This window comes from Bos indicus x Bos taurus, chromosome 11 (assembly GCF_003369695.1).
Source record: "Bos indicus x Bos taurus breed Angus x Brahman F1 hybrid chromosome 11, Bos_hybrid_MaternalHap_v2.0, whole genome shotgun sequence".
In the NCBI taxonomy this organism is placed as follows: Eukaryota; Metazoa; Chordata; class Mammalia; order Artiodactyla; family Bovidae; genus Bos; species Bos indicus x Bos taurus.
The window spans coordinates 71971407-71995596 of NC_040086.1; the positions used below are offsets into that span (position 1 = coordinate 71971407).

Sequence of the window (24190 nt, forward strand, 5' to 3'; positions counted from 1 at the left end):
CTCTGCTGCCTGTTATCTCTTTTAGCATCACCACCACTTAGGAGTCCAGACTCCCCAGTCCCTCTTAGCACCTGCTGCGAACCTCTAGACAAAACTTTATGGAAATGTTCTCAGGTGATTAGGTCCATGCCAGTGCTTTGGGGCCAAAGTGAAGGTCAGTATGGAGACCAAAAATTATCCCAAGTCATCAACCATTTATTGAGCATCTATGTGCCAGACACTGAGCTAGATATAAGGAGCAGTACAATAAGGACAAGTAGGAGTCCTACCCTTAGTATTTAGTGTTATTATTATATTAATGTTAAACAAATACAGTGGTATTTGTATTAAATAATGTTACAATTAATATATTAATATTTTATATTCTTAGTACTCAGTAGTTAACATGTGTTGGAAACTGTTGGCCCTTTCTTATTTACAGAGATTAATACCATCCTATGAAGTGAGGTTTTACAGATGAGAAAACTGAGGCACAGAGAGTTGCCGTTACTTGCCCAATGTAATGCTAAGTAAACTGGCATGCGATCTCAGGCATTCTGGGTCTAGAGTCTGTGCCTTTAATTTTTATGCTGTGTGCTGTTAGGGAGTGCTCATCATGATGGAAGAAGACAGACAGTGTCTACAGTATGAGATAAATTCTACTAGTAGTAATGAACAGAGTTCATTGGAAGCAACTCAGGAGATCTAGTGAGGTTGAGCAAGACTTCACAGCTAACATCTGACCTAGGCCTTGAAGGAGAAGAAATTTCCCAATTGGAAAAAGGATGAGAAGGCAGATCGGCAGAGGGAATAATTTAGACTACAGAATAGGCCTTAAAATGATCAGCCAGTTCCAAAGTGTCAAGTCATGCGGTAAAGCTAGAATGGAGGCTTGTGTGGAGAATTAGTGATAAAGCTGTTAACATAGGTTGGATTAGGTTCAGATTGTGAGAGTCTGACCATTATGGTTAGCCTAAAAAACAGAAGAGTCATCCATTTTGTGTGTGTATATGTGTGTGTTTTATTGAAAAATTTCAAGCATCATAGAAGTACAGGGAACTATTCAAAGAATCCCCCTCACTAAATGCAGTAATTATCAAGATTTCCCATGAATGCTTTCTGTTTCCTTTTTTTTTCCTTGCAGAAGTTGCATTAGAGCAAATCCCAGTCATTATATCATTTTACTCCTCCAAACATCAGCATATCTCTAAAAAATATGGAAACTTACCATGTTATTACACTTATTAAATTCTTGCTTATCTTTGTCTAATCCATAATCAGATTTCCTTCATTGTCTCAAAAGTGGCTTTTTACAGTTGAATCAGGATCCATACATTATCTGTGGTTATTATGTCTTGAATTTTTTGAATCAAAAGCAGTCTCCTCAGCCTGCCTTCTTTTCTCATGACATTTAACTTGTTCCAGGAACCAGGCTGATTGTGTTTCATACTGCCTCACATCAGGTTGGTTAGTCTATTTTCAGTGATGAATGGATCCGTTTTTGATTGTTGCCTGAATTATTTCATTAGAGGATGCAACATGGTAAATTTTTCCCCTAATTACATCATTCCACGCTTAGTAGCTGATAATCTTCTATAAAAAAACTGTCTCTCATCAGTTCATTTCAGTTGCTAAGTCGTGTCCAGCTCTTTGTGACCCCATGGACTGCAGCATGCCAGGCTTCCCTGTCCATCACCAACTTCCAGAACTTGATCAAACTCATATTCATCGAGTTGGTGATGCCATCCAACCATCTCATCCTCTGTCTGTTGTCCCCTTTTCCTCCTGCCTTCAATCTTTCCCAGCATCAGGGTCTTTTCCAATGAGTCAGTTCTTTGCATCAAGTGGCCAAAGTATTGGAGCTTCAGCTTCGGCATTAGTCATCAGTTACTATTCTGAATTACTAATTCATGCTGGAAAGGCAAGATCAATGCTTAATTTTTTAAATTGTCAATTTTCAGGCATTGATCACTAGTTACTTCCAATGCCATGCAATGAGAAGTTGTTGAATTTTTGCTTTTTCTCTATAAAAATCATGAATTCTTTTTTTTTTTATATTGAGCATACCACTCAATCATCAAAATTAAGCAGAGGTTCAACAGGATCAGCTCTGTGCTTTAGAAAGCTAACTGGTAGAGATTAGAGATGGAGAAACAGATCAGTAAAAAAAGATTGCCCATCAATCAAAATCACAAGTGCGCCTAAATTTTGGTCCAGCAATTCTGCTTCTAGGAATTTATACATATAAAGTAACTTAGATACAAGGTTATTTACAGCAGCATCTTATTTTCACCCTTTTTGGCCCCTGTGAGGCGTGCCCCCTACAGTGGAAGCAGGGAGTCTTCAACACTGGACCAACAGGGAAGTCCATATGTAACAGAGCAAGACACCATGGGACCTTCCTAGACAGGCTTTCCCCTGCATCCTCTGCTTTAGCTCCTCTCTCAGGTAATTCAATAGTAGTATTTGATGCACATTTCCCAAGTTGTTTTGCAGATGTAAAACATCTTCCCTCTCCAACAGATGGAAGATGTTAACTACCATGAGCACACAGCTGAAACCTTTTGGGGCATTCAGGGCCTTTAGGCATGAGCCACTCAGCTCCTTGTATGGCCCTGCTGTAAACCTTTTTTTGTTCCAAACTCCCACGTTTCAGTTTGTTTGGCTTCATTGTGTATCAGGCACATGAACTTGCACTAACACATAGAGCAGCATTGTTTGTATTAGCAAAAGACTGGAAACCACCTAGATACCCATCAGTAATAAGAACTAACATTACATTTATATAATTACATACTAAGCAGTCATAGGGGCTTCCCAGGTGACTCTGTGTTAAAGAATCTGCCTACCAGTGCAGGAGACTGCAGGTTCTATCCCTGGGTCAGGAAGATTCCCTAGGGAAGGAAATGGGAACCCCATTCAAGTATTTCTTGCCTGGGAAATCCCATGAACAGAGGAGCCTGGTGGACTACAGTCTATGGGGTCTCAAAGAGTTGGACATGACTTAACAACTGAGCACACACAAGAAATCTAACAATAAGGAAGGTTTTTATATATAGCAATGGAATAGTCTCCAAGGTACACTCAGTTAAAAGTAAAGTGCAGGACAATGTAGATGCTGTTTGAATTAAAATGGGGAAAGATATATATGTATTTGCATGAGTATAAATACAGAAAATGTCTTGGACTTGTAACAAAAAACTGCCTAGGTAGATGTGGTCCGGGAGACCGGAGAGAGAAGTGGAAAAGAGTCTTCACTATACCCTATGCATCTTTTGAATTTCGAATCATGTGAATGTCTTATCCCCCAAATAGATACAATTATTAATATGAGAAAGATTTTGCAATAGTTGAAGTCAAAGATAATCTGAGGCAATAGGAATGGCAAAGAGGTTTGTTCATTAGAGAAATAAATGCTTGAAACAAGTTTTTTAATGAAGAGAGAAATGCTTGAAATTGAGAGGAACCACAGCCTCCACTGCACCCACTTCAGCACCCTCACAAAGCCTGCCCTAAGCCACAGCACAGCCTTAGCTTGTTTTAGGCCACTTAAGACGAATGGGATGGGAGTCCCCTTGCTCTAGCTTTTAAATCCTGGCTAGCGTGAAGCGATTAGCAGCAGCAGCAGCAGCTTCTCCCTTGTTTTTCATAAATATTTTGGGTAACCAAGGGAATTTAATAGATGAGATTATCTGGGAAAAGACTGGTTTACCCCATCCTTTCTTGTCCATTTTTGTATATCCTGAACTCTCCTATTCGGTATATGCAGACCTGTGTGATTTACAGCTTTAAATGCCTCAGGAAACGGCAGAAGTTTGTTACATTCTTTCTCCAACCACAACCGACCACCCAGGGAGGGAGTGGGGAGAGGCCTACGACCAAGGGGAGGGTCCAAGCCTGAGGATCATTTGAGTAGAGCGTCTCCAAGCCAGGCTTTTCTTCTGCTCCTCCCCTTCACTGTGTTTCGGTCTCGGGTCCATCCCTGGCTTACACTAGTGGCTGGATCTGCTGGGGGCTGCCCTTGGGGCGGAAGCCGGAGTCGTTCCCCCGCGGCCCGAGGCACGGATTCCTTTGTCTCCCAGGCTTCCGCTCGACGGCGCGGGGGTTGCGGGTAAGTACTCTCTGGTCTGCCCGGCCCTGCCAGCCACGGGCCAGTAGTCTCCACACAAAGCCAGGATTCAGCGCTCGGGAGCGACACTCGGGCCTGGGCGCCCGCACTCTCGAGGCTCGCATAGAAGCCGCGTGGGAACCCGCGGGGGCGCGACGGCCGTCAACGCGCAGGCGTCAGTCTTCCCTTCGGGACACTGCAATTCCCATAAGGCCGTGCCTCGTCCCCCGCGCCTCGGAGGCCCGGGAGCGGCGCCCGCTGCGACGGGCTTGGGGACGCTCGCCGCATTGCATTATGGAATACATAGTCTAATAGAAAACGTCCTGGGGCACAAATTCCCGGCCAAGCCCACGTGTTTACCTTGTGCACTGGGGGTGGGGGGGGACGTCAATGAAGAGTAGCTACTAGATTTCGTCATAAAACGGCGACCAGACAGGCGGCGCCATCTTCGAACTTGGACTTCCGGAAGGACTTTGGTGAGGGTGAGTGTACCGCAGCGGGGTGTGAGGGGCCCCACGATTACTACCCCCCCTTCTTTTTTTGATAGCACTAAGACATTGGGAACCAATTCCGGCTCCGCTTTTCCGCCTCTGCTCAGCATCGCGACCTCCAGCCCCCGAGCTCCTACGGAAACCGCCGTGCTCCCCACCTCCCTAACCCACGGTGGCAGCCCCTATCTCTGATCTCCTCGGGTTTCGCCTTCTTTCCCAGTGAGGTGTCCGTAACATCTTATCCTGTGTCCGGGCCCCGGCGCTGCGAACATTGCAAACCTCGAACTCTGCGAACCTACTGTAGTCCTCAGCCTTAGGAAACTCACGGCTCACTTCCCGAACAGGCTAGTGGTGAAAGCTAACCCCACTCCCAGGACTGAGAAAGAGCAAGCGGTCACCCCTAGGGTGGTGGCGGGTCAGTCTTCTCATTGTAGTGTGTTCAGCCTCTTCCTCGGCGAGGTCCTTGTAACCCTGGGGGTTGTGCCCCGCGCGCTGCAACCCCATTGGCGCAGCCAGGGGCCAGTTATGTTTCCCAATCTAGTCCTTTTATCACGCAGCAACTTGGCTTTCTGTTCCGAAAGGGAGAGGTGGCGACTTGAGCTTCACCCGCGAAACTCACTTTGTTAAAAGTGCAGGGTGCAAGCCGAGGGCCCCAGCGGCATATTGTTACACAAACCTCATTCCTGTGCCTTCGTTCCTTTTTGCCACCCTTTCTTATCATCTGTAGTACTTTCTTAATTGTTTTCTTTAAATTGATTTAATTTTAAGGTTTAAGTGCTTTAGTCTTGATCTAACTAGTCCAGGGATTTCATGGACTAGTTACAGTTTTTTTAAATACAAGTTAAAATAAAAACATAATTAATCAAATAAAATTGTTCAATTTTGTATCAGAAGTCATCTTGCAGACCACCAGTTGTACCATGGGAACACTTTGGAAATAATGTATTAGACCATGCCGTGTGTGTAAAATAATTCCATACCTGCAGAACAGTGTTACCTAATCATTTTCTGTGGTTGGGGAGATCAGGCTGGCGGCCTTGGAGCAGCATGGGAACCAGACAATTTGGGGTGCAGATTTAAAATTTTATAAATCCTGGTACAAATTTACTAAACCTCTTTTGCTTGTGTCCAAAATTTGTATTGTAAAGTCAAAAATGGAAATTAACCACTACACCCTGCTCCTGCCTTCTCTGAGAAGTGAATCCTTATAGAGATTCTTGTACCTTGAGAAGTTAGTCCTTAAATCAACAAAGGTTAATTATTGCACTTACCATGTACTAGTTTCTGGATACAATAATGAATCAGACAAGGTCCCTATCTTATGAAACTTATAAAGAAAATAACTATGGAATAAGTAAATATCCATATCTCTTATTAAAAAATTCCAGATGGACTAAACAGCTACATGTAAGATCTAAAACTAGAAAAATCATTAGAAAAAAATAAGATATGTTATATTCTGATATTATCAATGGGGTAGGAAATACCTTTTTTAAAGACACAGGAATTTCTTGGTGGTCTAGTGGTTAGGACTCTCCACTTCCACTGCAGGAGGCAGGGGTTCAATCCCTGGTCTGCAGCTAAGATCCTATGTGAGGCAGGGTGGCCACAAAGACACAGAAGCCATAAAGGAGAAGACTGAGAAATTTAACTCATAAAATTTAACCTTAGTTTTGCAAGAAACATTATAAGCAAAGTTAAAAAAGGTAGATACCGAGAGAAAATATTCACAACATAAATAACTCCACAGATCAATAAGAAAATGATCAATTTGTCCTACAGAAATGGGCAATTCATAAAAGACATAGATGTCCAACATATAAAAAAGAAGTTGCTAACCTCAGTTATTATCAGGACAATGCAAATAAATGGGCTTCCCTGGTGGGTAAAGAATCTGCTTGCAATGAGGGAGACTTCAAATGGGTTGTCCTTGGGTCGGGAAAATCCCCTGAGGATAGGCATGGCAACCCACTCCAGTATTCTTGCCTGGAGAACCCACATGGACAGAGGAGCCTGGCAGGTTATAGTCCATGGGATCGCAAAGAGTCCAACATGACTGAGTGACTAAAAGCACACACAAGGAGGAATTTTTTCACCCATCAGGCTGGCAAAAATCGAAGATTGACAAGGGTAGTAAAATGCGTATACCCATTTTTACAGTTAATGGGAGTATAAATTGATTTTCATCTTGGCGACCTGTTTGGAAGTATCAAATTTTGAAATGTGTGTACGCTTTAATCCAGTAATTTCACTTCAGCTGATTATTCTAGAAAAATAATTTCTCATTACTGAAGAGATCTATACTTGAATATTCATTGCAGTAGTATTTGTAATAGTATTGTAATCCAATTGTTCATTAAAAGGGAAATACCCAAATAAACTATAATCCTATGGAACACCACATAGTAGCCCAGAAGAATGAGATGGATGTATGTGTACAGATACGGAGAAATCTTCAAGACATACAGAAGTTCTCTTAACTGATCTTCATTTAACTAACTCCCTCTGTTAACTGACATTCTCCTTTTCGTCTATAAAGCATACAAACTGATGCCCATGGCACACTGAATTCTCGAAGCCTATAGGTTTTTTTCCTGTAGGTCTGATTACTCTCACTAGTTGATCTGAATGCTTGCCAAGAGTTATTGTATTGTTTCCCATCATTTTTAATGTCAATTGATTTGTCACTATATTTATATATTTGTGACATGTTTAAATTTTAAGGAAATTGAGTATGTACAAGTTACATTTCTATTAAAACTGAGTTGAAATATGGCAGATACACAGGTGTTTTATTGTTATTTACATTCTACACATATTTATAAGTATTTTGTATCAATTAAAGGTTTTATACAAACCTAAAAAAGAAAAAGCAAACTGAATTGAATATGGAAGGACAAAAGCAGTGAGTTTGCAAATAAGCAAAAAGCTGCCAACTACGTGTAAAGACAAGAAACAAGTGAATTGTTAAATTTTAGAAGGCGTTTGCTGCAGTTTAGAAGGAGGCAAGGGAAAGGAAAAGGATAAGCATCACCAGTTCCCTTGGGTGGGCCCAGAGGGGGCATGGAGCGAGAACATAACTGGAAAGCTTGACTTCAGAGTGGACGACGGACTCAGAAGCAGGGAGTGTTAGTTATTTGACAAGAAATTGAAGTATGGCTTTTGGTGGTTTTTTCTTTTTAAATATTTATTTGACTGTGTCAGGTCTTAGTTGTAGCACACAAAATCTTCTTTGTGGTGCACAGATTCTCTAGTTGTGGCACAGGGGCTCAGTTGCTCTGTGACACGAGAGTCTTAGTTCCTTGACTAGGGATCGAACCTGCCCCTGCATTGCAAGGCAAATTCTTGACCACTGGTTTTTAGTTTTTTAGTTTTTGTTTCAGAAATCTAAGACTTAGTCATTTGCTGAAGACTATGGGATTAGACACTAAAGGAGAGGGTGTGGGAGCTGACAGAAAGAAAGTGTGACTTTAGTGCCCAGCTAGCTTAGATGTACTGGTTGCAATGGGGGATTGGTTCATCCAGGACTTGAGTTTTGCCAGGCCTGTGAAACAAAAAGATGAAAGGAAGTTTGTAATATCAATAAGAATCTGATTAAAATAAAGGAGTCTAAACTACATGGGATATGGCTGACATAGGGAGAAACTCGAGTGATCAGTGGATAGTGGAGTAATTAACATGGTGAAGAGTAGATACAGTGATCATAGTTGGGCAGCCTGGCTGTAATGATGGGAGGTCGTGATCAGACAGTGGGTGTCTTAGTGATTTTGGAGGTTAAAAAAAGGTTTTATATGTTGGCATCCCGGGTGTGACAGTGGAGTGGATACCAGTGATTTAGCCAAATGTTACGGGCTTGGAAGGAACAAGGTTTTACAAGATGGGGAGGACTTTTTGGTCAAGAATTGGCACTGGAGAAGAACTGAGAAAACACTGATCCCACTTTCTACCCTGGGGTAAGTGGGATTCGAGAGAATGAGCAACCTCCACTTGAGAGCCTGGAAAGCTAGAAACTTCATTTCCTGGAATTTTTCCATTCAAGATTCTGAATATGATTTAGGTCTTACAAATCGAATATGCTCTTGAAGAACTCAAATTTAGACTTCAGTTTAGAGAGGAGGCAGGCCAGAGGGCATGCATTTTGCTTTTGCAGATTGTGGCAGTGACACAGTTCTGGATCTGCAAGCCAGAGAAGAGTCTGCCTCAGTTGGTCACTTTCTGATTATTGCAGAGGCAGCTTGTTTATGGAGCCATCACCTATGGCAGGGGCTTCTTGGTTCAGCTGTGACTCCCTACCGTGGCAGAGGAGAGGCCAGGTGGTTCTTGAACCAGCAGCTATGAACCACTTCTCAGTTTGATAAGTACTTATTCCTAAACTTTTTTGCCCCCTAACCCTTCCTCTATTCTGGGGATTACTTCTGTAATTTCTAGAAACTTGTAGAAGTTTCTGTATTTAGAATGTCATCCTGTTACCTTTACATGAATGACAATTAAGAATTCTTTTGATCCTTTTGTTTCTTTATCCTCTGGCATCAAATGTTTCTAAGAACTCCCAGGCTGACCTGATTGCCTCCCACCCCCATTTGTAGGAGAAATTTAGTCTTCATTCAGATATTTCTTAATGAGTCTTTATTGATTTTTGTGTCCTTTTTATATGATAAGCCCTTTTAACTTTAGGCTGAGATCTTCCTTTACTTCAGGAAAGTACACATTCTGTTTTTCATTTCAGGAAATTTTCTTTTGTTAGGTCTTTGAACATTTTTTCTGTTCCCATTTTTCTTCTCTGTTCTTTAGAAATAGCAATTATTCATATATTAGCTCCCCATTTTCTCTTTTCGCTCATACCATCTTCTCACTGCTGCTGCTGCTGCTAAGTTGCTTCAATCGTGTCCGACTCTGTGCGACCCCATAGATGGCAGCCTGCCAGGCTCCCCCATCCCTGGGATTCTCCAGGCAAGAACACTGGAGTGGGTTGCCATTTCCTTCAATGCAGGAAAGTGAAAAGTGAAAGTGAAGTCGCTCAGTCGTGTCTGACTCTTAGCGACCCCATGGACTGCAGCCTACCAGGCTCCTCCATCCATGGGAGTTTCCAAGCAAGAGTACTGGAGTGGGGTGCCATTGCCTTCCCCACTAGTCACCGTTATCTCTTTATAGTCTGCATGGTTTCTCTCAAATGCCTTTCATACCACTGATTGTCTTTTCAGTAGTTTCAACATTTTGCTTCTCCTCTGATTTTCATTTCTTTGATTTTATTCTTTTATTCAGTTTCTTTCCTTATGACTACCAGCTCTTTTTTTGCCTTGCCATTGTTTTATCTCTTCTTTGATCTCTTATTGGATTTCACAGTCTCTGGCTTTTTTGAAACTATAGAAGTTTTTGTTGGAAAATTTCTTGTTTTCTGGAGACATTCTTTGAAACAGTACTTTTCACCTTTTTCATTTGAGTCCTTTTTATTCTTTCTATAGCAACTAGGCGTAGGTCCCATTGGATCCTTTTTGCTTATTCCTGATTTTGAATGGAGTAGTTCTCTCCGGGTTTGCTGTTTACCAGAGAACAATGTGGGCTTCCCTGGTGGCTCAGTGGTAAAGAACCTACCTGCCAGTGCTAGAGATGGAGGTTCAATCCCTGGGTCAGGAAGATCCACTGGAGAAGGAAATAGCAACTCACTCTGGTCTTCTTTCCTGGGAAATCCCAGGGACAGAGGAGCCAGGCTACTGTCCATGGGGTTGCAAAGAACAGGATACCACTTGGCAACTAAACAGCAACAAAGAGAACAATGTAGGTGGAGTTTCATTGACCTCTATTTACCTTGATATTGTTATGTTGTATCTTTAGCATATGGTGTTATAATGTATCCTTAGCACCTGAGTTAGAGAGTCGGCTGTTGTTATAGTTCATAAGGATATCTTCTTGAAAAGAGACAGTAGGAAATTTTAATTTGTATGATATTTCTTATGGTATTTGTATTAACACACTTTCCACTGAGGCTGATGAATTCTTCATCCTTAAGACATATACAGATCTATGGAGGGATTCCTCCTTGGATCTGAGTTATTTCTTCCCTTTTGTCACAGACAGGTAGGTTATTCTGGTCGCAAACTGGGCCCTTGCAGTTCTCTGTTGCTCAGGTTTTTGGTGTGGCGGTCACTGTTTTGTTTATCATTGTCAGTTTTCTTTGGTCCGTAGTTGCATAGCTGACTTTTTGGGTTTGAAGAAAATGAAGATCCGTGACACTTTCAGTCTATTCTTCAATGTCTAAATAGTTTCTTAATGCAGTGGGATGTTCCTTAATTGTCTCATAGGCTACCACCTCCCCATCCAGCTGAAAGATTGCTAGCAGGACACTAGAAATTACCTATCCTTAAATAAATCTGCACCTTGACTAATATTCACAAAGATGGATGTTAGCTCTAGTCATCCTGTTCTCCTTCAGTTTGATCTAAATTGTATAGTATCTGGCAGCTATACTTTATAGTTTATTTTAGAAACTTGTGGCCTTTCCCTGCTTCATAACAGGTGATTTTTTTTTTTTTCTTTCTCATTTTTTTTAAGAGAGGAATGATTCATTTCATTAGGTTTCAGGGAAAGGGGTTAAATAACTGTTCATTCACTTTAAATCATCTGAATAAAGCACTTAGAATAGTAGTTGGCATGTAGTAAGCATTTACTAAATGGTAGCTTGTTATTGTTTGTTCATTGTCAGTTCCATGAGATCAGGCACCTTGTCTGCCTTGCTTATTGTCATGTTACCAGATCCTAGAATAGTGCCTGTTATATAGAAGATGCTTAGGAATTACTGCTGAATGAATGAATGACCAGAGTTTGGGTTTCTGGTTGGTTGGGAAGGTGGGGTGGTGGGGGTGGTTGGAGGAACAATGATGAGAAGAGAAAGACAGGAGGTGGAAAAATCTGAGCTCTTACCAGAGCTTTTTCCTTCTCGTCATTTGTATGTCTCTTGCATGCAGGGGCAGCCATTTTTGGGGGTGCTAATGGATACCTACGGGGTCGGCTATATGGCTCTGGAGGAGGCCGGCCCCGTGGGGAACATGACTGTGGTAGACTCTCCTGGACAAGAGGTGCTGAACCAGCTTGACGTCAAGGCCTCCTCAGAAACAACCAGTGTGGAGGCTTCCATAGAGATGCCATTATCTACCCCTTTCCCTGGATATGAGGATTCTCTGGATGAGAGGAGGCTCCTTCCAGAGCAGGAAAGCCTCTCCAGACTGCAACAGCAAGGTGTGTCCCTTGATCTTTCAGCCTTTTAGCCCCGCATGCTCAGCTTAAGATGAACGAGAGCAGGTCAAGCTCATAGGACTTTACAACCTGGGTATGGTGTAATCTGTTCCAAAAAGGTTTGAGCTCTGGTCCCATCTCACAGACCCATATTCTTCTCTACAGATCTTTCTTCAGAGATGTCAAAGGTCCCAAAGCCTAGGGCCTCAAAGCCTGGCCCGAAGAGAGGTGGTAGGACACGGAAAGGCCCCAAAAGGCCCCAGCAGCCTAATTCTCCATCAGCCCCTCGGGTTCCTGGTCTCTTAGATCAATCCAACCCTCTGTCCACCCCCATGCCTAAGAAACGAGGTCGAAAGTCCAAGGCAGATCTGCTACTGCTGAAGTTGTCCAAAGGCCTAGATCAGCCAGAGTCTCCACATCCAAAGATGCCCCCTGAGGACTTTGAGACCCCTCCTGGGGAACGACCCCGCCGAAGGGCTGCCCAAGTGTAAGGATTGTGGGGCGCAGCTTGGTGGAGGGGGGCTGGGGTGAAGGGGTGGGGGTGGAGCAGATGCTGGAGAGATGAGTGGACTGTGGTGAGGTGTCAGGTAAGCAGGGGTGGTGCTGGCTTCTGGGCACTTGAGCAGTCTTCTAGGTCTTCAACAGCAGTTTCTGTCTGGTTAAATTCTGTGGGCGGTTTCTTTCTGTACCTCATCCTATCACATTTTCCGCTATTTCCTCCAAGTCTTCACTGCAGTTTTACTGTGCTGTATACGTCAGCATATATATGTCCTTCCATCCTTTCCATTTTCCCTCAATGATCTCTGACTGTGGTAGTGCTTCAGACTTGGACTCAGAAGACCTGGGTTCAGATTCCACATATGTGATCTGAATCCTCTTGTCCAAGTCACCTAACTTTCCTGGATTTCTGTTTCTACATCTATCAAAGGGGGAGGGAAAGTAATAGCCATTTCACACGGTCACTGGGAGGATCTAGTGAGATGAGAATTGGCCAAGCGTCAGGCAGAGTGGGCCCTGGGTGAAGTGGCTGTGCTATGGCTCTGACTCTGCCCTGTCCTGCAGGGCACTTCTGTATCTTCAGGAACTGGCGGAGGAGCTCTCAACAGCGCTGCCTACTCCAGTGTCCTGTCCTGAGGGCCCCCAGGTGAGCAGCCCTACCCAGCCGAAGATAATCCAGCCGCAGGCAGCCTGTCTCCGTGGAGAAGGGGATAACACCGCACGGGATGAAGACTTTGTTCTCCAGGTTGAGGCTGAAGAAGCAGAAGAAAGCGAGGCCCCAAGTGAGAACTCTTCTGACCCCGAGCCTGCAGCGCCCCGAAGCACTACCCGAGGATCTACTCAGGTAACCTGAGTGGACAAGACCATGGAGGGAGAAATAGGAGCATTATTGGGAGGATCAGCAGGGTGCCCAGAAGGAAGGCTTTAGCCTAGTAACTAGGATGGCCAAAACAGGGGAAAGTTAAGAAAGAGCAACTTCAAACACAGTTGAGATTCTGGAAGCTGAGGGTGTAACTAAACAAGATTATTTGTTCATACATTGAGCATCTCCTCTGAGCTAGGAAGCACAATCATGAATAAGACAGGGTCCTCCCGTACAAAGCTTACAGTATAATAAATGCTGCACCAGGAGGGAACAGAATGCTTTAGGCATATAGAGGAAGGGTGGTTAACTGCTTAGACTTTATAAAGAAATGCTCGTTGAGTTAGGTCTAGAAAGGAACTGAAGTTTGTCAGAGAGGATGATTTCCCAGAAACTGGTTATGGCTGCAGCATAGGGCCTGGGTTAACGTGGGGAAGATTAGACTAGAGAGGATGAAAGAAATGAAACTGGTAGGAGCCAATAGAGTATGTGCGTGTATAATTATGGTAAAATAGATATAACAAAATTTACTGTTTTAAAATGTACAATTCAGGGGCATTCAATGCATTCACAGTGTAGTGTAACCATCACCACTATCCATTTCTAAAACTTTTGTCATCCCAAACAGAAACTCTGTACAACAATGGTTTTTAGGTAGGAAAAGAACATGATCGGTTAGGAAAATAGGTTAATTTGCAGTTGACAATGAGAAGGCAGCTTCATTTCTCTAGGTGAGAGGTGGTAAGGGCCTAAACTAAGCAGTGGAGGAAGAAAAGATCAGGAGACAGAGATAAGAGATACATAAGAGGATTAATAGCAGTTGGGAGTTGAAGGAGAGGAAAGGGCAGGAGTTTCCAACTTTGATGGTGCTCTCATACACTGAACTTGGGAACACAGAAAGGGTGGGGGATGCAGGAAGGGTGAAGGTGGGCAGGTGAAGTGATGAGTTTACTTTCTGACATGTCGAGCTGGAGGGGCCAATGGGTCAAGGGCCGTCCTTCTGGAGACGTCTGGTTGCCAGTCAGATATATAGGACCAGTGCTTTACTCCTCCCAGGGGCATTTAAGGGAGCACCAGAACCCTCTAGTAAAGATAAATGTCTCAATGCAACATCTTAAAAATCAAAATTAATGCAACAAATCTATGTTGAAGAAAATACAAAATTTTCAATAAAGGCAGGAAGTATACTAGTGATACTCACTTTTGCCTCAAGTTCTAATATGGCTCAGCACCACATTGTATGAGTCTAGATTTGTAGAAAAGTTGAGACTGAGTAAAGGTTACATTTGCTAAGATGCAGTCAGGCATAAAAATGGGGGTCAAAGCCATGAGTCAAAAGGATGAGATTACCAGGAGTACATGTATTGAGGGTTGAGAAGACACAGGAACTCTAGGAAATACCTTCAGTGACTAACCCTCAAAGGAGGGAGGCTACCCCCAGGGCAGGAGCTTCAGGAAGCAAATAGGAGTGCTCTGAATTAAGTGCTGTAGAAACACACCAAGGAAGATGAACAGAAAATAGAGAGCAGGTTTTGCTGGAGAAGTAAGAGCAAAAGATGGAGAGGTCATTGTAATGGTTAAGATACAAATCTTTTAAGATGCCGATAGGAGAAAAATTAGAGAGCAAGTAGTACCAGAAGAAGAAAAAGCTGGGAAAGCTCTCTCCTGGGGACTTTCTCTAGCCTGTAAAATTCTCTGACTTACACTTTCTTCAATTTGATCCTCAGAAGCAGAAGCCACACGTTCGGGGAATGGCTCACAATGGCTTACCAAATCACATCATGGCCCCTGTTTGGAAGTGCCTTCATCTCACCAAGGATATGTGAGACTTGGGGAACGGGAGCTGGGGATGAAAGGTAGGGGTGGAGAACAAAGGAAGGCCGAGGACCCAGCCTAGCAGTGGGGCCGTGAGAAGTAGGGGCAAGCACCCGCAGTGTAGAACAGGGGGAAGACATTTGTAACTCAAAGGTCCTGCTCCAAAGGCAGAAGCTCTCAAGCTGTGCTGTCCAATTTGGTAGCTGCAAGCTGCACGAAGCCATTTAAATTTCATTTAAAATTAATGAAATATAATTAAAAGTCCAGTTTCTCAGTTGCTCTAGCCACATTTAAGTGCCCAATAGCTACTTGCAGCTTGTGTGTTAGATTAGCACAGATAACAGATTGCTCCCATCCTCAAAGAAAGTTATGGGGCAGTGCTGCTCTGGAATCTCTCCTTCACTAATGCTACTTCTGCTCCTCCAGCCGAGATCAGAAGCATTCATACTGGGAGTTTGCAGAATGGATTCCTTTAGCGTGGAAGTGGCGCTTGTTATCTGAACTGTAAGTTGAAGGGGCATCTTTGAAATCTAGGAGCGGGTGACACCCCTGGAGGCAGAAGGGTAACTGAGGACTCTAGATTGATCATGGGAATCCCAGTATAGGTGAAACTTTTCCTCATTTAGACTGTTTGTTCCCTTTGCCATCCCCCAGTGAGGCAGCTCCCTACCTGCCCCAGGAGGAGAAGTCCCCGCTGTTTTCTGTACAACGTGAAGGACTTCCTGAAGATGGCACCCTCTACAGAATAAACAGGTGATGATCGCATCTCTTTTTTGTGATTCTGGGAGACAGAAGTAGGAAAAATGGATGTCAAAGGGGATGGGAGATTGGCCCTGTTCTTCCCTGAATGCTGGTCCAGTTGGTCCCAAGGCTAGGAGAGCTACCTATATTTGCTCAGCCCCCTCTAATCTGCAGTGCTTCTCTCTGCTGGCCAGACTGAGGGAGCCTAGGGAGGTTGAGGGTGGAACAAGTTTTCAAGGTCACATCTACTCAGCTAGACGTGGACAGACTGGCCCTAGAGTGAACACTGTAGTGAATCAGAATGCATGGCCTGTCACCTTTGAAGGTGAGCCTGGAGCTAGACAGACCTGGGGAAGGGAAGGAGGAAGATAACATGGTGGCTAGGACTGGTCTCGCTTGTTGACTGTGAGTGATGCTCTGGTGCTTGCTTAGGTCAGGAGCTCCAGGTGGCACTCCCATTCTGTCTGCATTCCTTTTTTTTTTCTTTTTTAAGAGCAGTTTTAGGTTCACAACAAAACTGAGAGGCAGGTAGAGAGAGTTCCCATATACTCCCTCTCTCCCCACCACCGCTCCACCCCGACCCCGACACGCACAGCCTTCCCCATTATCAACAGTCCCTCACCAGAGTGGCGCATTTGCGCATTTGTTACGATCGATGAACCTGCACCAACACATCACAATCGCTCAAAGTCCATAGTTTACCTTTGGGTTCACTCTTACTGTTGTACACTTTATGGGTTTGGTTAAAGGTTTAATGACAGGTATCCATCATTATGGTATCATATAGAGTATTTGCATTGCCCTAAAAATACTCTGTGTTCTGCCTGTTCATCCCCTACCTCTCCCCTCCTCAGCCTCTGGTTATCACTGATCTTTTTACTGTTTCCATAGTTTCACCTTTTCCAGAATGTCTTATAATTGGAATCATACAGTATGTAGCCTTTTCAGGTGGGCTTCTTTCACTTAGTAATGTGCATTCAAGTTTCCTTCATGCCTTTTCATGGCTTGATAGGTCATTTCTTTTTAGTGCCAAGTAATATTCCATTGTCTGGATGTATCACAGTTGATCCATTCATCTACTGAAGTCCTTACTGCCTTTTACTAGCTTCTTTTTTTCATCTTTGCCTTTTCTATAGATTTAGCTCTATCACTGCACACCCAGAGCGCTTGGATGTGTCTTTCTTCACTGGGGGCCCACTCTGGGCTCTGGACTGGTGCCCAGTGCCAGAGGGGTCAGCAGCCTCGCAGTATGTGGCTCTTTTCTCCAGCCCTGACATGAATGAGACACACTCACTGAGCCAGCTGTATTCGGGCCCTGGGCTGCTCCAGCTCTGGGACCTTGGGACCTTGCAGCAAGAAAGCTGGTGAGGTGGGGCTGGGACACTGCCAGGGGAGAGTGGTGGAGGAAGAAAGAAGGGTGGGTCTGGGCTGGGGGCAGGGGAAGGCTCAGACTGGGTTGAGACAAGGGGAACACAGGCTCTGGAAGCTCTAGACCCTTCCTTCCTACCCATTCTCTGCACATGCTCTCTCTCTCAGTCTTGGCAACAGAGCCCACTTTGTCTACGGGATAGCTTGTGACCACGGCTGCATCTGGGACCTCAAGTTCTGCCCCAGTGGAGCATGGGAACTTCCAGGCACCCCTCGGAAGGTACTTCCCACTTGACTGTGGGGTGGCCTTTGGCCTCAGCCAGAACAAAGGGGCCCTGGGTCTTCCCAGAGTTGGAGAAAGGGAAGTTGGAGAGTGGGAGGTGGAGTTTGTCCAGCAGCTCCATATCAGATTTTCAGGGACCAGAAGCTCACGCATTTTCTGAGACATTCCTTCCAGCAGCAAGTCTCAGTGCAGATCTGGTGTCACCCTCTAGGCTCCTCTCCTGCCCCGACTGGGTCTCCTGGCTCTTGCCTGCTCAGATGGGAAGGTGCTGCTGTTCAGCCTGCCCCATCCCGAGGCCCTGCTGGCTCAGCAGCCCCTAGGTGAGTATTGCAGCAAGGAGGATGGGGCTGCTGGAGTTGTGGCCAGAGCTTAGAAGGGCCTGTCCACCCCCTCCCCCCGCACCCCGAAACTCCTCCAGGCCCAGTGTCTCCAGTGCAGAGCCTTACTTACCCAGTCAGTCCTCCCATTCTGACTTCACTCTTCCCCATTCTTTTACTTCTCTCTTTTTCAGTCTTGTAACTGCCTTCTTTGAGCACATTGTCTTTGATCTCCCCACTTCCATGCTCTCCTGTGCTCTCAGGTCTTCCCCCTCTCACTGCCCCAGTTAACTGTCTGTGTGAGGAGCTGCCACAGGCTGAGGCTGGTGCCTGGAGCTTGTCTCCTGCCATACTCCTCTTCCTCCCCCAACCCTGTCCTCACCTCTCCTCCCCTCACCACCAAACATACAGGAGAACACGCTCTCTTTGTTGTGAAGGGAAGGAGAATATGGAGCTGAAGGTGAGCATGAAGAGGAAGGAGCAGAGAAAGGCAGCTCCCATTTGATTAAATTTACTTGTTTTTCAACAGTACTGCATGTTTAAAGAAGAGGGCCCCTGGGTTTAAACCCTGAGAAATTCCCTATTTAGTGGTTTCTGGTGTTAGGCATGGATTGAGGAGGGAGTGGGAATTAAGAAGTTAGGACAGAGGTGTACAGACAATTCTTTCAGGATGCTGGTCTGTGAAGGAGATCATAATAAAGAGGTCGGTGGCTGGAAGTGAATGAAGGGTAGAGGGGGAGGGTTCCTTTGCAGCCCACTGGTTAAGAAGCCACCCTTCCAATGCAAGGGGGCACAGGTTCAATCCCTGGTCAGAGAACTAAGGTCTCACATGCCACAAGGTGTGGCCAAAATAAGGGGTAAAGGAAGGCTTTGGTCTGTTCACTTGATTAACCAGAGACAAGAGTGCATGTTTTACTTCTATGCTTGCGAGTGACCCAATAGCAGGAGAGAAAGTGGAGAGTGCAGAAGGGGTGATCAGATGAGCCACGCTCTGGACAAGGAAAGCGAAGTTGAGAAGAGAGCAGAGTGGAGAGATTAGGCATTCTCATAGGAGGAAGGGCACAGTCAAGTAGAACAGGAAGAAGGATCTGGGGGCAGGCAGAGGCAAGTTCACACATTGATGGTGGCAAGAGAAAAGTGAGAGGGAGGGGCATTGTTGAGAGGGCAGGGGTGCTGGTCTGCGAGCTCAGCCTGGTTGGGACCCCAGCCGTCTGGATCTAGAACTTCAGTTTCTGCCCTTCTTCCTCACAGATGCAGTGAAGCCTGCCATCTATAAGGTGAGTGAGGAGCCTGCTCCCTTAAGCCAAGGCTCCATCTTCTAGAGCCTCCCTTACCAATTCCACAGTGAGTCTCCTTCCACCTCTGGAAAATCTCCCACCCCGTGCTGACTAAACACTGATTTGAGCCTTCATTCCAGACAGTAGTTATGCCTAATCCTGGTCTTGTCTCTCTGTCCCTGCAGGTTCACTGTGTGGCAACCCTCCAGGTAGGGTCTATGCAAGCTTCAGAACCCTCTGAGTGTGGTCAGTGCCTTAGCCTGGCTTGGATGCCCACCCGGCCCCACCACCACCTGGCTGCTGGATATTACAATGGTAAAAAACAAAACATAGGGAACTATTGCTCTTTAAATTTTTATATGTGCTTGTTTTTTGGTTGTTGTTTCCCTTTTGGTTCAGTGTTCAACATTATGGAGTTATAAAAATTCGTGCTTGTAGAAAAAATATAGAGAAGAGAAAAATATCACTAGACTTTTTCCACTCAGAAAAAAAAAATTAAGAATAGATAAACATCATTTCTTGCTGTTCTCTATGCATGTATAAAAAGATTGGATGGAAAGAGAAAGAATTCTATAAAAATGGGATCATAAAGATCCTTTTAAGATTAAAAAGGAAAAGAATAAAAAGTTGTAAATAACATTAATTGGTATCATTAGGTTGTTACTGTTTTTAATTTTTTATTGGTTTGAATTAGATCTTAGTTGCATCACGTGGGATCCTTCCTTGTGGTGCACGGACTCTCTAGTTGTGCCAGGAGGGCCCAACTAAGTTGCTCTGTGGCTTGTGGTATCTTAATTCCCCAACCAGGGGTCAAACCTGAATCCCCAGCATTGCAAAGTGAATCCTTAACCAGCAGGCAAGTCCCAGTTGTTACTGGTTTTAAATAACAGTTTCACTTTTAGGCACACCAGTAGACTTTCTGCTGGGGATGAGGAAGTTAGCGCTCTTACCCTGCTTTTTCTCATCCCTCTCACCATCTCCTGTGTCCCTTTTGGTGGTCTTATTCTTACATTGTCAAGGTATGTGATACTTGATGCTGTTTTGCCATCTTAATTCCCAGAATTACCTAATCTTAACTCTATATTGAAAAGAGTGCCTGTCTCCACCAGACCTTTCATCTCAGGCTCCCCCTCCGTGGCTCTGTTATTTAAATTGCTTAGCTGTAATTCACCGTCAAGTTTTTTCAAGAAAGGCTCATAAGTGTTACATTTACTGAGTTTCTGTATAAAAAGGGGATGTCTTTTACATTGATCAAAGTTATACTTGTGATTACCTCATCCTCTGCCAGGCTGGTCAGCTTGCTTTGGATCAGCCCAGTTAGTTTATTTGTCCATTTGTTTTCTATTCCTCTACATGTTGCTTTTGGCTCTTTGCCTGTTCTCTTGGCCTGAGAGTAGAGTTGGCAAACATTTCTGTTCAGGTTCAGACAGTGGATATTTTATGCTTTGTGGGCTCTTTGGCCATTGTTGGAACTATCCACGTCTGCCATTGTAAAGAGAAAGCAGCCACAGACCTCAGGGAAACAAATGGGTGTGGTCGTGTTCCAGTCAAACTTACTTACCAAAACAGGCAGCAAGCTGTGTTTGGCCCACGGGCTATAGTTTGCCAACCCTTGTCCTAAAGGGTTTATCCTTAAAAAAAAAAAAAAATACCCTTGACTTTTATTTACTGGGTGCATTCAACCTGTCTTTCAATGATAGATCTCAAACTAAGCTATTACTTTTATGTTGATGAGCACTGGAACTAAAAATATCAGGTTGAGTCTTTAAACCATGGACGGAATGTTGGCTAGCTAATCATAATCCCTCCAGTCTTTCATAAGGGATCTGATCTGAGAGTAGAAGACATAGGTCCTAGGAGCCAGAGAAAGAAATTAGAGCAAGGAAAAGAGATTACTATGTGCTGTGCTCAGTCGTGTCCAACTCTTTGCCACCCTATGGACTGTAGCCCACCAGGCTCCTCTGTCCATGGGATTTTCCAGGCAAGAAGACGAGTGGGTTGCCCTTTCCTCCTCCAGAGAATCAAACCCATGTCACCTGCATCTTCTGCATTGGCAGGTGGATTCTTTACCACTGAGCCACCAGGGAAGCAATAACCTGACTTTAACACCTACACATTCTTTCCTGACCCTCAGGCATGGTGGTTTTATGGAACCTTCCCACGAACTCACCCCTGCAGCGGATACGGCTCTCTGATGGCTCCTTGAAGCTCTACCCGTTCCAGTGTTTCCTAGCCCATGACCAGGCTGTGCGTACTCTTCAGTGGTGCAAAGCTAACAGGTATTGAACAGGGGGGTGTGGAGGTGGGAGGTGAGGACAGGCTGACTCTTCCAGAGTTGTTCAGACTTGATCTTCTTCTCTCATCTTTCCACAGTCATTTCCTGGCCTCTGCAGGGAGTGACCGGAAAATCAAATTCTGGGACCTTCGACGACCTTATGAACCAATAAACTCTATCAAGCGCTTCTTGAGTACAGAGCTGGCCTGGCTGCTCCCCTACAATGGTGTCACTGTGGCTCAGGACAACTGCTATGCCTCGTACGGCAGGATGGAGAGAGGATGAGCTCTGGGGACAGGCCCTCGGGGTTGGGGTGCACTGTGCCAGATTATTGTGGGGAGAGGAGGGTTGTTTCACTTTGGGAGTCTGGATTCTGGGGGAAGAAAAGAGTCTAATCTTAGAAAAAGGAAGATTTTCTTTTCTTTATCTCTTACAGTTATGGACTCTGTGGAATTCACTACATTGATGCTGGTTACCTTGGTTTCAAGGCCTATTTCACTGCTCCTCGAAAAGGCACTGTCTGGGTGAGCCCCTCTCTTCCAAACCTTCAGTACACAGGCAAACAGTTCCTAGTGGTAGTCAGAAAGAGGCCATAGGTTTGGAAAGAAAGAGAAGATAGGTGTGTGGTAATTGTCATCAAGGATATGGATTATGTTAAACTTATTTATGCTTGTTTATGTGAATATGTCTCTCCCCCCTCAGACTGTGCAGTTGTTACCAGTTCACAGAACTGAATTAATGAGTGAGTGAGTGAATGACAAATATCTGTCTCTTCCTATTAGAGTCTTTCAGGATCTGACTGGCTCGGGACAATAGCTGCAGGAGATATATCTGGAGAGCTCATTGCAGCTATATTGCCTGATATGGCACTGAACCCAACAAATGTCAAGCGACCTTTAGATCGAAGATTCGTACGTATATGAATATTTAATAGCACCATCTGTTGGGTCCTAATCTACCTGACCTCCCAAATTAGTGCTGCCAAGTAGCAGAAGAGTCTCCCCACCCCAGTATTCTCCCTAGAAGTCTTAGCATAGAGTTGTACATAATTTCCCCTACCTTCATGTATCTGAACATAGGTTTAAACATACCCTTTTCTTCTACCTTAAAGTCTTTCCTGCTCCAAACCAATTTTCTCTATTTTCCTTTTATTTGGTCTTCAGTATTACAGGTCGTAATCTCATTCTTTTTTCTAGCCTATATATAAGGCAGATCTGATACCATATCAGGACAGTCCTGAAGGTCAAGACCACACTTCTGCTTCATCTGGGGCCCCAAACCCTCCCAAGGCTCGAACTTATGCTGAAACGGTCAACCATCACTACTTGCTGTTTCAAGACACAGATTTGGTAAATTGAGGCCAGGAGAATGGGTGCAGCATTAGAAAACGTAGACGACGTGAGTCCTTGTATAGCAGGGGATCTGGAGGAGTTGCAGCAGAAAGATGTAAAACTAAGAATCTGCTCGCTTTCTCTCTCCTCTCATACCCTCCTCCCCAGCGTTCGTTCCACGGTCTGCCCCACAGAGAACCGATGCTGCGCATGCAGGAGGGAGAGGGGCAAACACGGCTCTGCCTGGACCGGCTGCAGCTGGAAGCTATTCATAAGGTAGGAACCTTACCTCTCATCTTCCCATCCTTGCTCTCATCTCCTCCCAACTCTGAGCCTGTGAGCCATGAAATCGGAGAGGAAAAGGTAACAGAGATGGCAAAGGAGGGGAAATAGCTCCACACCCTCATCCTCCAGAGCACGACAGACACTTCCTTCATGGTCTTCTCATCCTGATTCTCACCCCATCATGGTCCTGTTCTTTCAGATTGCGGCCCTTCTTTTTGCTCTTACGGCTAGGACTCACCCTGAAGTACCAACTCTGAGCATCGCTTTTGTTTTCTGTTCTTTTCACAGGTACGTTTCAGTCCAAACCTGGACTCTTACGGATGGCTGGTCTCTGGAGGGCAGTCGGGGCTGGTTCGGATCCATTTTGTCCGTGGACTCACCTGTCCACTGGGCCACCGTATGCAGCTTGAAAGCCGAGCCCATTTCAGTGCTATGTTCCAGCTGGCCTCCCCCTCTCCAGGGCCTGGCTTTCCTCCAACCAGCCATTGCCTTCTGCCCGGTCCCTAGTCATGGTCCCCACAGGACCCTTGGAATGAAGTCTGCCGAGAACAATTGGCTCCGAGCACACAGCCATAGGAACTGGGGCCTTCCTGGACAGTGATGCTGCCAGGCCTGGATCTTTAGACCTGCCTCCCCAGGACCCCTTAGATCCCTCTCCTTCCACAGACTTCTCCTGTCATCATGGCCCCCCGCGGGCAGGGGGGTTCTCCCTCCACAAACTCTCAAGTCTCAGCATAAAACTATGACTCACAAGAAACACTCAGCCTGTCCTAGGCTTGGGAGTCAAATTGCTCATATTGAGCATATTGTGAAGTGGGTAAAGCTAAGTAAAGGTACTGGGTGTTTTTGAGACCACATGTGAGTGGGTGTTTGGAGAACTGGAAAGGGTATCTGCATGAAGGCTCCTGTCTGACTATGTTCTGGATCCAATATTACTGCCTTCCTAACTTCCTCTTTAGAGTACCCAACACACAGGCCCACGAGCAGGTGATGGTAACTCATTGGACTGAAGCTGCTTATAGGACTTCCTTAACTAAGGAACACACCACAGACGCCCTGCCAACAGAAGAGTGGCTCAGATCTTACTTGCTCCTGCTTATGAAATATTCCCAATCACTGGTCATCTGACCCTTCTTGAGCACTCCTAGACAGTCATGTTTTTAAAATCTTCCTTTATATCAAGTCAAAGAGTACCTCTATACATTTTACCATGGGTGTTAGGAAATCTAGTCACTCTTCCCTGTGATTGCTCTTTTAAGTATTTAAAAATAGCTATCATGTGTTTCCCAAGTCTTTTCTTCTCTAGATTAAATATCATCAATTACTTTAA

The 24190-nt window shown here is 44.8% G+C and overlaps 1 protein-coding gene across 5 annotated transcripts; it reads left to right on the forward strand.

Moving 5' to 3' along the window:
- Positions 1-3717: 3717 nt before the first annotated feature.
- GTF3C2 (general transcription factor IIIC subunit 2) lies at positions 3718-24190 on the forward strand. Of its 5 annotated transcripts, none has more exons than XM_027555821.1 (20): positions 3718-4090; positions 8807-8936; positions 11541-11811; positions 11974-12295; positions 12871-13150; positions 14896-14990; positions 15410-15487; positions 15638-15736; positions 16861-17088; positions 17261-17372; positions 17587-17695; positions 18944-18969; positions 19155-19284; positions 21104-21248; positions 21343-21504; positions 21681-21768; positions 22027-22155; positions 22441-22593; positions 22744-22851; positions 23149-24190. In XM_027555821.1, the coding sequence occupies exons 3-20, from the start codon at positions 11565-11567 to the stop codon at positions 23365-23367; spliced, it is 2730 nt and encodes a 909-aa protein (XP_027411622.1). In that variant the 5' UTR covers positions 3718-4090; positions 8807-8936; positions 11541-11564; the 3' UTR covers positions 23368-24190. The 5 variants fall into 5 exon arrangements, with proteins under 5 accessions (XP_027411622.1, XP_027411617.1, XP_027411618.1 ...); XM_027555819.1 differs by lacking the exon at positions 3718-4090 and adding an exon at positions 4142-4569; XM_027555816.1 differs by lacking the exon at positions 8807-8936 and having other exon boundaries at positions 3718-4569.